This window comes from Mesoplodon densirostris, chromosome 8, assembly GCF_025265405.1.
Source record: "Mesoplodon densirostris isolate mMesDen1 chromosome 8, mMesDen1 primary haplotype, whole genome shotgun sequence".
Classification (NCBI taxonomy): Eukaryota; Metazoa; Chordata; class Mammalia; order Artiodactyla; family Ziphiidae; genus Mesoplodon; species Mesoplodon densirostris.
Window position 1 is genome coordinate 72,578,848 of NC_082668.1, and position 12,789 is coordinate 72,591,636.

Genomic DNA, 12,789 nt, shown 5'->3' on the forward strand with positions numbered 1-12,789 from the left:
CATTCATTTCCCTTTCTGAAACCATCTCCCACCAGCCACTGTTTTTCTCTCCAGGCACCCAGTGCCCTCCTTCTGTCCCAAGGTCTCCACTCTGATATCCAACCTAGGCCTGCACGAACTCCTAAAGTGCTTCAGGCCCCAATATTACCTTCCTCTTTCCTCTTATTTTTTCTATTCGCACCCCCATTCAAATTCATAAAACAAAAATAAAGAAAAAAATACATAAATTACTATTAGTATATTATCAATGAGACTAATAGGGGATTCAAAGTTTGGCTCTGGCTACCTCAGACTGTACAGGTCAACAGGTATGCATGGGTGGGAGAGTCGCTGTTCGAAGCAAGTTTTGCGTACAGTCCTGGGGCAGAGGCAGAATGACGTCTGTTTCCTAGTGTAACCCTACAGTGAGATGCAGGCTGAAAGCACAGAAGCTGGCTTTACAAGGGGACATGTGAGATGCAGGGCATAGCAAGCGCCACTCGAGGGCCCAGGGTTCAGAGTGTGACCCAGAGTTGAGGAAGTCTGGAACACAACTTGTCCAGAGAGGCTGAAGAGTATAGAGCTGTTTGTCACCTTTGAGATTTTGCCTGAGAAGCAGCATCTTAGTAAGAAGGAAGCAGTGTCCTCACAGATGAAGCAGAGCAACTGCCGCGGGAATAACCTCCTTCAAAGGCTTGTGGCAGCCGAGCTCAACGAGGGACAGAGTTGTGATCACCCCCTCGACTCAGAGACAATGGGCAGGCTATTAGGAAGCAAGGCGTTGCAGTCCTCTGTCTACAGCGAGGAGAAGTGAACAAGCAAAATGGACATTATCAATGTCTCTACATCAAGACTTCCTTTCCTAGCTGCTTCTCCTTCCTCTTGCGCCACGTGATTAGTTAGTGACAATGGCCACACAGACCCACAGGCTGGTGGGGCACGGGGTCCTTCAGGTTACACAAAGGAGAATTTAATAGGGAACGGTCAAAACAGAATGTCAGGGAGTGCCAGAGAAGGAGACCTGGAGCCGTATCACAGAACTTCATGGAGGAGAAGGCTCTAGAAGGGTTTAACAGATGGAAAGATCATCCTCAAGTGAAAATGGTGAGACCTTCTTCAAGGAGAAGGAACGGCATGACTGAGGGGGTGAGGGAAGAGAGCAGGAGTTGAGTCTGCGTCTGGGCAGGTGTGCTTGTAGCAGGGGCGGGTCGGGGGGGAAAGTAAGGGGAGAACACAGGTGTGAAAGGACAAAGAGACCCAGGAAGACTGGGGTCTCTGTTGGGAGCCGTCCGCCTTGTTGAGGTGGGCTTGGGGACAAGAGTGAAATGAGCTTACCTGCAGGCAGTAAATCAAACCACAATCACAGATGAATGACGAGAGCCCCTTAAGACTCCCAGGAACGTTCACAGTTTTAAAATAGGCTGCTCGTTAACCCAAATCATCTAGAAACTGTTCGGATTTCAGACAGTGGAGGAAGAAGAAAACAGGTGTTCTGGGGCAGGGCCCCAACCTATTCCCATCCACCTCTCCACACCCAGCCTGGGGGTCGGCTGGGCATCCACAGTGCCTCCTGGTTCTGCCCAGCTGCAGTCCCCATGGCACTGTGACGTGCTCCAGGGCCGGTTTCCTGCTGTTGTTGTTGTGGCTTCAAACAAGGTCACAGCTCTGTTTGGGGGCCTGGACAAGGGTGGACGTTTTTAGTGTATTTTGAAGTAGGATATATTTAAGTTTTGCCTGGTCTGCACTTTTTAAATAACCTGCCACACTCATTTTTAAAATGACAGCAGGGTTTCCCTGGTGGTGCAGTGGTTAAGAATCCGCCTGCCAATGCAGGGGACACGGGTTCAAGCCCTCGTCCGGGAAGATCCCACATGCCATAGAGCAACTAAGCCCGTGCGCCACAACTACTGAAGCCCACACGCCTAGAGCCCATGCTCAGCAACAAAGAGAAGACTCCACGATGAGAAGCCCATGCACCACAATGAAGAGTAGCCCCCTCTCACTGCAACTAGAGAAAACCTGCATGCAGCAATGAAAACCCAATGCAGCCAATAAATAAATAAATAAATAAAATTTATTAAAAAATAAAGTAAAATAAAATAAAAATGACACCAGCGAATGGACTTAATGTCACTGAATTATGCATTTAAAAATGGTTACAATGGTAAAGTTTGTTACATGTATTTTTCCACAATAAAAATATAAACATAATTTTTTTTAAAAAAACACCAGTATCCTTCCTTTTTTTTTAACAATTAACTTTGTATGCTTCCTATGTAACAGAACTATTAAACAAAATACTTGCAAATTTGAAATTTGCATTTTACCAGGTGAATTTAAAGCCTGAGCATCTCTACTAATGTATAAGAAACAGTAATAATAATACCCATGGTACACATTATTCTTACAATGTAGATTTGACAGTTTTTTGAAAGATACTATTTTGTTTAATTTTCATTTTACATGATCAAAAGAAATATTCACAGTAAAGTAACTGAATAAGACACCCAAATGAAAAACTGAGCCTTCCATAATCAGAAGGTCTTCCTACAACAACCAAAGGAATAAAAAAAAAAAATCCCCCAAAAGAAATCACCCCTCAAGCTTTCTGAAATTAGCAGAGAATGTTTGCAGCTGACCTATTTCTCTCCCACAGGACTATGTTGATAATTGACTTTTGTCCCCCAGGGAAGTGCTCAAATATAATTGAGCAGCACCTGCCACATAGAAAGTACAGTTTTATACACCCAATAATTCTCATAAATATTGTACTTAGCTTGGGACTCAAGCACTCTGCTTTCTCCTTAATTGTATCTCTCAAGGAAGAAATATAATTACCAAAGTTGAGTTATTACAAACATCTAGATAAAAGAAGTATTTTGAATTTTAAGTACCCAAGACATTTCTATCACTAAAAATTATTGAAAATGATGGCATTGATCACTTTTCTTTAATCCTGACATTCTTCTTTAATCCTGTCGATCTCATCCTATTACATAAATCCCTTCTATAGCTGAGAGTCACTCAGTTTTGTTCAGTCTTGATGACAAGGAGGCCAAGGTCAGGGATCTGACTTCCATGCAGGTCAAATAGTTTTACCCCTCCCCCCCAAATTCAGCTTTATGACCTGACACTGCAATTCCAAAATAAATACCAATACGATCCACCCAATTCAACACCATGACTTGAAGTGCTGTCTGGATCTAGGCTTAAGGAAAGGCAAGTCTCTTTCCACGGGCAGGCCAACATTTGCATTTAGACCAGGGGCTACGACCGGAAACCTTCAGACTGGTGTAGAGAATATGTTAATGAAATAATCCAAAACCAGTCACAAAAGATCACATATTACTGTATGGTTCCAGTTACATGAATGTAATTTGGAATGAAATGTCCACAACAGGCAAATCTATAGACACAGAGAGTAGATCAGTTGTTGCATAGGGCTGGGGGTGGGAAGGAGGTTGGGGAATGACAGTTAATGGTTACAAGTTTTTTTGGGGGGGTGATGAAAATGTTCGAAAATTAGATTATGGTGATAACAGGATACAGCCTCTGAATTCCTGAAAGAATGACTTCCTCATTTCTGTTCCACTCACACACACAAAGAGGCCAAATAAGAAAGCTGTGACCATAAAACACTCCAACCTTAACAGTGAGGATTTTATCCACTTGTTTGATTTGGAAACATAATCAGCCTTTGAGCTGTTACCCTAGCACTAGGCCACTGGAGAAGGAAGTGGGCCAGGATGATAAATTCTTCTACGTGAGTTATTATGCATTTCCATTACTGTTGGTCTTTCCTGCATTAAAAAAGAAATTGAAAAAAAAATTCTCCTAAGGAGTTAAAAAATAATAACATTCAGACACAGTGAGCACTACAAAAGTTTACCATTTCTAGTGATTCTGACAACCTGAAAAAAAATGCAGATTCTTTTCAAGTTTGTTTACAAAATATTTCCTCTCAAAACAAAGACTTCTGCTCCAGCAATTTAAATTGCAGCCTTGGAGAAAGATACCTCCACCAACAGAAAAGAACATAAAATGAGAAATAAAATAGGCACACTTTGTCATCCAATGATTACAGTGAAAATGATCAGAAAGATTCAGCAGATGTCCCTCAAGTTTTATGGCCCCATCTAACTTATACTTTCAGTACATAAAGCACAATGCTGAATGTCATCCCTTCGGATTCAAGTAATTACCTCTGCTCTGTTTATGGGTGTCATAAGAAAGGATATAGTAAAGAAAGTAGGAAAGTTTACAGAGCAGCATGTTTTTCTAGTTAAAATGAAAACCGGGGCCTCCCTGGTGGCGCAAGTGGTTGAGAGTCCGCCTGCCGATGCAGGGGATACGGGTTCGTGCCCCGGTCTGGGAGGATCCCATATGCCGCGGAGCGGCTGGGCCCGTGAGCCATGGCCACTGAGCCTGCGCGTCCGGAGCCTGCGCGTCCGGAGCCTGTGCTCCGCAACGGGGGAGGCCACAACAGTGAGAGGCCCGCATACCGCAAAAAAAAAAAAAAAAAAAAATGAAAACCGTCTTCAAGGAATTTCAAAGCACCATCTATATTCAAGCCAGGTGTTGGTAATTCATCAGCCTTCTCGCTTTCTGAATGCGGGCTAAGGAAGCACACAGCTTGTCATTATTGTTACTTGAAAGCAATAAAACTATTCCCTGAAAATTGAATCTATAATTTAGCCTCTTCATTAGTTTAGGCTTCTAGTTCTCACCCTACCCCCCTCCCTGACCCCATTCACATGGTTGCATCCATGTAAAATACCTGATGTGTCGCTCTGTAGTCAAGTTCATAACTTACACTCTTCTAGAACAAAGAGTGCGTGTTCTACCTCTACGTTTTCCTGGTTCAGCAAGAATGAGGACATGTAACTGTGAGAAGGCAGGACCATACTGGCTGCTTAAATCGGCATGGGGTTTTATGGGGGTTCTTTACAGATAACAGCCTAGCTCTTCCTGAGACTCATCAATTTGGTGGCTTCTAATCTGGAGAGGTATTACCAAGAGAATGTGTGATTGGGGACGGTAAGGAAGTGCTCTACACAGCCCACGGGGGACATACTGGTGCAATGGCCTGGATGCAAAGGAAGTGAACACCATCCAGGGGCTCTGCCTATACCAGGCAGGGGATCAGAGGGTCCTTCTCACACACACACACTCCAGCTGAAAAGGGCGAGCAAGCAGAGAGGGTGGCGCTGTTCCAGGAAGCACTCCTCTCCAAAGCATTGCAGAGGCCAAACGTGGAATGCGGCCTGCACGCTCCACTCCCCACAAGTCTGTGGACATTTCCTGGGGTCTTCAGTGAACCTGAGTGAGGTGCAAGCCCACTCACCCTGGTTAGGGCTTATGCTTTCTTCTGAATCTGAGCTGCAGAAATGAGACCAAGAAAGGGACAGACTCAGAGAACAATGATGAGCTTGGACAACGCCACAATCTCAGAAAAGATGGGTTAGAACTCGATCTGCTGAGCCCAGCTAACCCCACTGAGTTAGTAGGCTCATCAGGAGCGAAGAGACTCGTTTCTACAACTAGCTACAAACTGTAGTTTGTAGACAAAGCTACATTGTCTTCCGCTCTGCCCTTGCTTTTTCCCTTGATGAAGAAACAGTCCCTGCTCCTTGGTAACAACATTGTCTGGGGCAGCACGTGGAATAATTACAGGGAGAGGGCCACAGCAAAGCCAAGGTCATTTTCAGCTTCATTTTCACTCGGCGTCCTATAATTTTCTAGAAGGATTAAAATTTGAATCAGAGGGCTTTCCCTGGTGGCGCAGTGGTTGAGAGTCCGCCTGCCGATGCAGGGGACACGGGTTCGCGCCCCGGTCCGGGAAGATCCCACATGCAGCGGAGTGGCTGGGCCCGTGAGCCATGGCCGCTGAGCCTGCGCGTCCAGAGCCTGTGCTCCGCAACGGGAGAGGCCACAACAGTGAGAGGCCCGCATACCGCAAAAAAAAAAAAAAAATTTGAATCAGAATTTATGTAAGTTTCAATAAGATCTTATCAACCTAAACTGAAGGATAAATAGTTCTTTATTCTATAAAAAATGAGATTTCAGGAACTCTGCACGCCAAGAACAGAAACTTGGAGAAAAGCAAAAACGACTGCTTAACTGGTTAGCTGCCTAGTAATTAGATTTCTCAATCAGAAAGAAGCTTCATAAATTCAGTTCCATTTATTCAAGCCCAAGAGCCAGAACGAAGCACAGTTTGCCACAGAGGCAGAGTTCTTTTTTGTTCTATCAGATCTCAATTTGGGAAGATGCATTCCAGATAGAATTCACAAAGGAAATAGGTGTAAACTTTTCCTTAAAGTTCAGTCACTGGATTATATCATTTAGCAAGGACGGTCGACTTACAGAGCAAGTAAAAGCTTCCAATTTTGCTGATGAAAATGATTCATTATTATCTTCCAGGCAGCTAAAATATAATAATAGTTGTGCCAGTCCTGGCCTGTTTTCCTCAGATTCATCCTCTCCTTTTTCTGCTCTGCTTTCTGTCTCAGGGGGCCCATGGCCTGCAGGTTGTTTCCCAGACTCCCATGTCAGCTGGTGTCCAGGTCAGCCAGTGGGAGACAAGGCAGGGGTGGGGAGCACAAGAAAGGAGAAGCCAGAGTATTTCTCCCCATTTTCTCCACCTCAAGTGGCTTCTCTGGCAGAGGCTGCCATCTCCTCTGTGTCTCTTGCTCCTACAAACAGTACCCCACTAGCTCCAACATCTACCAGGGGATTTTGGCCCCTGGGTTCTAGTTACAGTCTCCTCACCTTGTCCTTGTACCTAGAGGTGAGAGCAGCTTCCTGCTGTTGCTAACCTCTAGGTTTAGCTTTTAAGCCCTCCCCTCACCTGTTTAATCATGTCTCTATAATTCAAGTCCCCCAGCTGTAAAAACTCAAGTAGTTTCATCTTCTGGTTAGACTGGCTAATACAATCACTAGTATGTTAGTAAGTAAACAAACAAACAAACCTCCATGAACCGTGAACGATGCAAACAAAAATTCCATCCCATGATAAAACTGGGAAAAAACTACAGCCTGCAGATTCTTCAGTGGTTGCTTTGCTCTTCACAGTAACTATATAAACTAGGAATATTTCTAGGCTCTAAGAGGAGTAAGTCCTTTCATGTGTCCACATCTATGTGTGTTTGTATGCCTGTCGTGATTATTCAGGGATGAAGTGTGTTGTGGTGGAAAAACTGTAGAATCTGAGTGGGGGTCTCCTATCTCTGTTCTGCCACTATCTACTGGTGTGACCTTGGTAAGGGCTTTATGTCCTTGGGTCTGTGTTTCATTCATCTGAAAATGGGGAATCAAAGTACTTTCCCTCCACAATCTCTTCCAGTTCTATAATTCTGTGATTTTAAGCTTATGGATAAATTTTGCATATATGCATGACTCCAAGTATATGATTATCTTAGAGCTATGCACAACGCATATACCTTCTGTTGATGAATCTGCATTTCATCAGAGAAATGTGTCTATAACCAGTGCTCAAATTAGAACCCAAAGAATATTTTTGCCAACTTGTTTTATTATAGTGTCAACTTAGTATCTGAATGTGTTTTAGATCTCTACGTACGTACAGTGTGGGTTCATTGAATTATTGTAATGATCATCTGATTAGCATAATCTGAAAAAAACAGAAGGAACCTTGCTTTAAGGTATATGGTTCCAAAGATGGCTGCAACAATATCTTCCATTCTATGTGCTCCTTTGTAAGGTGACCTTGACACACCCCATCAAAAGATAGAGTCTATTTCCCCTCCCTTTGAAACTGGGCTATCCCTTTGATTTGTTTTGACTTAGAGATTGCAACAGAAGTGATGTCATATAGCTTTTGATACCAGGTCTTATAAAGTCTGCAGCTTCAGCCTTTGCTTCTTGGGATGGTCCTGCTTGGTACCTAGCCACCATGTTGGGTAGAAGCTCAAGCAACCGTGCTGAGAGGCCCAGGTAGAGGAAAAGTGAGCCCTCTGTCAAAATCTCTACTTGAGTTCTCAGCCAGCAGCCAGCACCAACCACCAACCACACATGTGAGGCTGTCTTAGACATTTCAGCCTTCCCAGTACCCAGGTAACATCACACAAAGAAGAACTGTGTCTGCTCAGTACACAGACATTTTTTTAAATGTTGCTTTAAGTCACTAAATTTGGGGGAGGTTTGTTAGGAGGCAATTTTTCCAGATTAAACAAAGAGTTTAATATTGGAACTGAACCTCATGTCTAAAATATATCAAGCTAGTCCTCCATTCATCCACTCCTTCATTCAGTCAAATGAGTATTTACTGAACATCTACTATGCTAAGTGCTGAGGACAAAAAGGAGACCAAACACAGACATGTCCCTGCCCTAGTGGAACTTGTTATCTGGATAGGGAGACAGACATTAACAAAAAAATCTAATTACATGTTAAATAATGAAATGTTAAATAAATAGTGATGGCACTATAGAGAACTGGCACAATGCACTCTGGGGTGAGGTAAGTGGTTAAGGAACTAACCTTAACAGGGAGGTTAGAAGAAGTAAAGACTAAACTTCGGTCTCAAGGAAGATTAAAAAATCAGCTAGGCAGAGGGGAGAACAAAAGCCCTCCACACAGACAATTCAGCACGTGCAAAGAGCCTATGGCAGGAGGGAGGGTGGTGTGTTCAAGACCTGTGTCCAGAGCTTAGAGATCATGGCTTAAGATGAGGCTGGAAGCTGGTAGGAGCCAGGCCTTGTAAGACTCTGCAGTTCTCATAAAGGCAGACTTAACAAGGAGAGGTCAACAAACTGACCTCACTCTGATCAGATTTTCCTTCGAAAGCCAGAGGGGAGAAAGGTGGGAGTAACCCCAGTGAGAGTAACCTGTAGCAATCTACCACACAAACTGTATGCACAGTGCCACCCATGGGTTTTTCATATAATCAGCACACATGGGCATTCTGCAGACACCCTAATTCCTTGCTCCATTTCACCGTATTATATGTATACATCTATGTCTCCATAACTAGATCAAAAAATCCCTTGGGTACAGAAGCTGTGTCTCATTCTTCTTTTCATTCCTATTCCACAGTATCTAGTGCAGTGTTAGGCACATAGCAAATATTTAATGTGTTTCCTAAAAATTTTAAACATGAATAAACAATCCATTCATACATAGCCTGTCAAAAGTAATCTCCTGAGACAAAATTCTACAGCCTTACTTGGAAAGCCATTCCAATGATATCAACACTCTTCGGAAAGTCCTGCTGTAAAAGCATCATTCCTTTCTAATTGTAGCCAATTCTTGAGTTTCATCCTCAGTGAAGACTGACAACAGCCCATCACATTTCCAAAGAACGTCTTTGTGTACTTTTTTTTTTTTTTTTGTGGCTGCACCGCACAGCATATGGGATCATAGTTCCCCAACCAAGGATCAACCCGAGCCCCCTGAAGGGGAGGTTCAGAGTCTTAACTACTGGACCGCCAGGGAAGTCCCATCTTTGTGTACATTTTGAAGATCATTACTGGGTCACCCCTAGCTCTCTCTCCTTTCAGTGGTAAAATACTTAATCTTCTCACTTTTCCTCAAAGAAATAATTTAGCTGCTCCCTGGATTCATTCCAAAACCTCCATCCCTCCTAAATTGTGGAGGGCAGCAATCTAGGAGACCAGGAAACAAGGTCAAAGATGCCAGAGGGACTCTGTGAGCAGTCCTCAGGGGAGAGGCAGGCTCTCTGTTTCAGTCTGTTCACTTTCAGGCCAACTCACATGTGTACATGTGTATGGGTGCACACACATATTCATCTGTGCATATACACACATGAACACTGAAAATTTTTTACCAGCTCAAAGAATAAACACTGTTCTATTTGATGAGTTTGCCAGCTGTCCTCTGTTCTTTACCACCAGCTCAGATTTACCCATCTGATTCAACACAATCTTTTTTTTTTTTTTTTTTTAGTAAGTGAAATCTTCCCCCTCCCATCTCTGTAAATGATATAGCAGAGAAATGAGCAGCACTGTTTTTATTGGTATCCTCACTATCTTCTTCATGTGCAAAGGCATCACACAGATTGTGAAATACATCAAGAATTTGAAAACAATAAACCACTGGTCACTCTACAAATAATGAGTCTCTAGTAACATAAACAGTTGTGCTTTTTAAAAAAATACTTTTTTGGCATTTGGGTGAAAACTGTTCAATTTAATTTCAAAATACACTGTTAAAGTTACATTTGGAATCATTTTTCATCTCTTGTCAAATAAATAAAAATCCCTGTTATTTTATTGTAGCCATTATAGAAGTCTATATTATGCCATTTAAACAAGATCATATATAGGATGCTTACTGAACTGTAAGTGCTCACAAAGATTATGTATTATTTTTGTGCAGAAAAATTAGTTAAGATTGTATATATAATACAATTACAGCTAGCTTCTGAATTTAAATTAGGCCATCTTATTACACCAACAAATCCTAGCCTATTTTCAGAAAGACTTATGAAATATATTTGTTCCAAAAATCTGCAATGGTTTAAATTACTCTCAAAATTATTTAGCATGAATACTTTTTACATTTTTAAGCCAACACGTACCAGCACACTTAACAAGAATTTATACATGCATTATCTCACTTTTTCATTTAAATTGAGGAAAGAATAAGAATATTACAAAGGATATTGATGGCTCTGTGCTTGGAAGAATAAAACATTAGTGAAGTGATGGTGTAGCTGAACTCAAAAGTTTTAGTCAAACAGCTCATGGAATACACTGCTGTATAATTAGTATTTCTAAGAATTTGCAATAATAAAACACTACCAAAAATAGGCACCTACACAATAACATAAACAAGATCTCAGTCACCTAACTCAATTTTTGTAAAAGATGAAGAATGTCTTTGCTTTATTAAATACGTAAATAATCTAAGCACTGCAAAAAGGATAGAATACACTTTCGACTGACTTCAGAATCCAAAATATATTTCTTTTTAAATGTACATGCTTAGTACTCACTGAATTAAAGAGTAGTAGGAATAATTTCTGTTTCTGCAGAAAATGAATGCCTATGTAATCAATATTATGTAAATATGCTCTATGGACTTTTTAGGAGAGGTCTGAGTCCAATTCTGAGTCTAATACCCAATTCGTCATGGATAATCTGTTTAAATTGATGACAATCACTACAGAAACACACTGCAGCTGCCATCATAGGTTAAAAACACATTACACAATGATCTGAGTGACCCAGAGGGAAAAAAACTTCCCAAGGTCACTCCAGCAGCCCACAGCGGAGCCTTGGGATAAAAACGTCTTGGTGCGATGACCAAAGTCCTCCCAGGGTACCCCGAACTCACACACCTCGACAGTTTCTGTTCCAAAGAGAGATCAAGGTGATTCCCTTTTGCATCATCTCTCTAGCACCCAGCAGCTATGTAGGGGTGGTTTCTTTGCAGCAAATTAAGGAGCAATTTCCTGTGTCAAGGTAAAAGGCACCTCAGCATTCAGCGGAACCGGCGATTTTTAGCACGGTCAACACGCACTAGAACCACGCAGAAGAAAACAAACCCTAAGAAAACAAACACTAAGTGTAGCACCACCGAGACCCCAGAAACTGAGGGCCGGCCTTCGCTTATTTCGATTTAAACCAGATCCGCTGTCTTTCCCTAACTGAGCGAACCAAATAAGTCCCAAAGCGAGACCAAACTTTCTGTTCCAAGTGCCTTTCATTTGACCAGAGCTCGGAGATGACAAAGGAGAGTATTCAAAATAGGGCAAAATAGAAGAGCCCTCTAACTCTCGGCCGAATCACAGCAGTTGTCCGGCCCCACGGGCTCTGATCGCTCAAAGTCCAGTCACACGACTAAGACGCTTCCTCACGCATCGAAGGTGCAAAAAGAAATAACTTCCAGTCTTAAATTCAACGCCCCTGACCTAAACTAGGTCCCCGCCGGCTTGTGTCCACACCCACAAACTAACTTCCCAGGACCCGAAGACTTGGGAACCCGGGGCAGAGGGTGAAGGACCAGCCGGAGCTCCCGCCCGCGGCCGCAAAGCGACGCGCGGAGACATTACCAGCCGCTCCGGCACGTGGGGGCCGCGCTCGCCTTCCTGACCCCGCGCCGCGCGCTCGGCTTCCTGCCCAACCGGCTCCCCTGCGCCCGCCTCCTACCTGTCTGAGGATGAAGCTGGTCGAAGTGGTGCTGCCATCGGATCTTTTCAACCTGCTCCTCCGGGTCGTGGTGCCTCGGGCCACCTGGACTCGACACACGGAGCCAGAAAGAACCCGGTGAGGACGGCAGTGTGGAGCCGGGCGACCACCCCTGACTAGAGTCCGCCTCCGGACACCAGATCCCCGGGGTCCCCCAGAGCCCGCACCCAAGTCTCCTCCGCGGTCCCCAGATACAGCCTCCACCCCACCCACCCACTCAAGCCTCGACGGCTGAAAAGGCGCCCGAGAAGAGCAGCCCGCGAGCACCCACCACATCCATTAACAAAGACTCTCAGGGTGCGGGGTCCGAGTCCCCGGCATGGGCTGGGGAAAGCTGCGGGCTCCGGAGCGGGAGCGCAGAGACCCGGACGAGGTGAGAAGGAGGAGGAAGAGAAGGAGGAGAAAGAGGAGGGGCGGAGGAGGAAGGGACGCGGGGGGAGGGGCGAGGGAGCGGGGCCTCAGACTCCCAGGACTGAGGGCCACGCGCGCCGGGCGCGAAGGCGGGGCGCTCTAGGGCAGCCGTGGAGGGAGGAGGGGGGAGGGGGAGGGGGGGAGGAGGGGGCGGTACCTGCGAGATGGGCGAGTGCAGCCCGTCCGCGGTCCCGTTCTTGGCGTAGGAGGACATGGTTCACAGGCG

At 44.3% G+C, this 12,789-nt stretch overlaps 1 protein-coding gene across 3 annotated transcripts in view; it reads right to left on the bottom strand.

Annotated features, from left to right (window-relative positions):
* The window catches only part of CACNB4 (calcium voltage-gated channel auxiliary subunit beta 4), a 263,277-nt gene extending 250,488 nt beyond the window's left edge, over positions 1–12,789 (bottom strand). For 2 of the 3 annotated variants that reach the window (XM_060107361.1, XM_060107363.1), the window contains exons 1-2: positions 12,721–12,789; positions 12,114–12,197 (exon numbers count right to left, since the gene is read on the bottom strand). In XM_060107361.1, the coding sequence (XP_059963344.1) occupies positions 12,114–12,197; positions 12,721–12,777 (141 nt within the window). In that variant the 5' untranslated portion in view covers positions 12,778–12,789. Of the gene's footprint in view, positions 1–12,113; positions 12,198–12,423; positions 12,480–12,720 lie in introns of those variants that run through there. The other variant, XM_060107365.1, reaches the window with a different exon arrangement.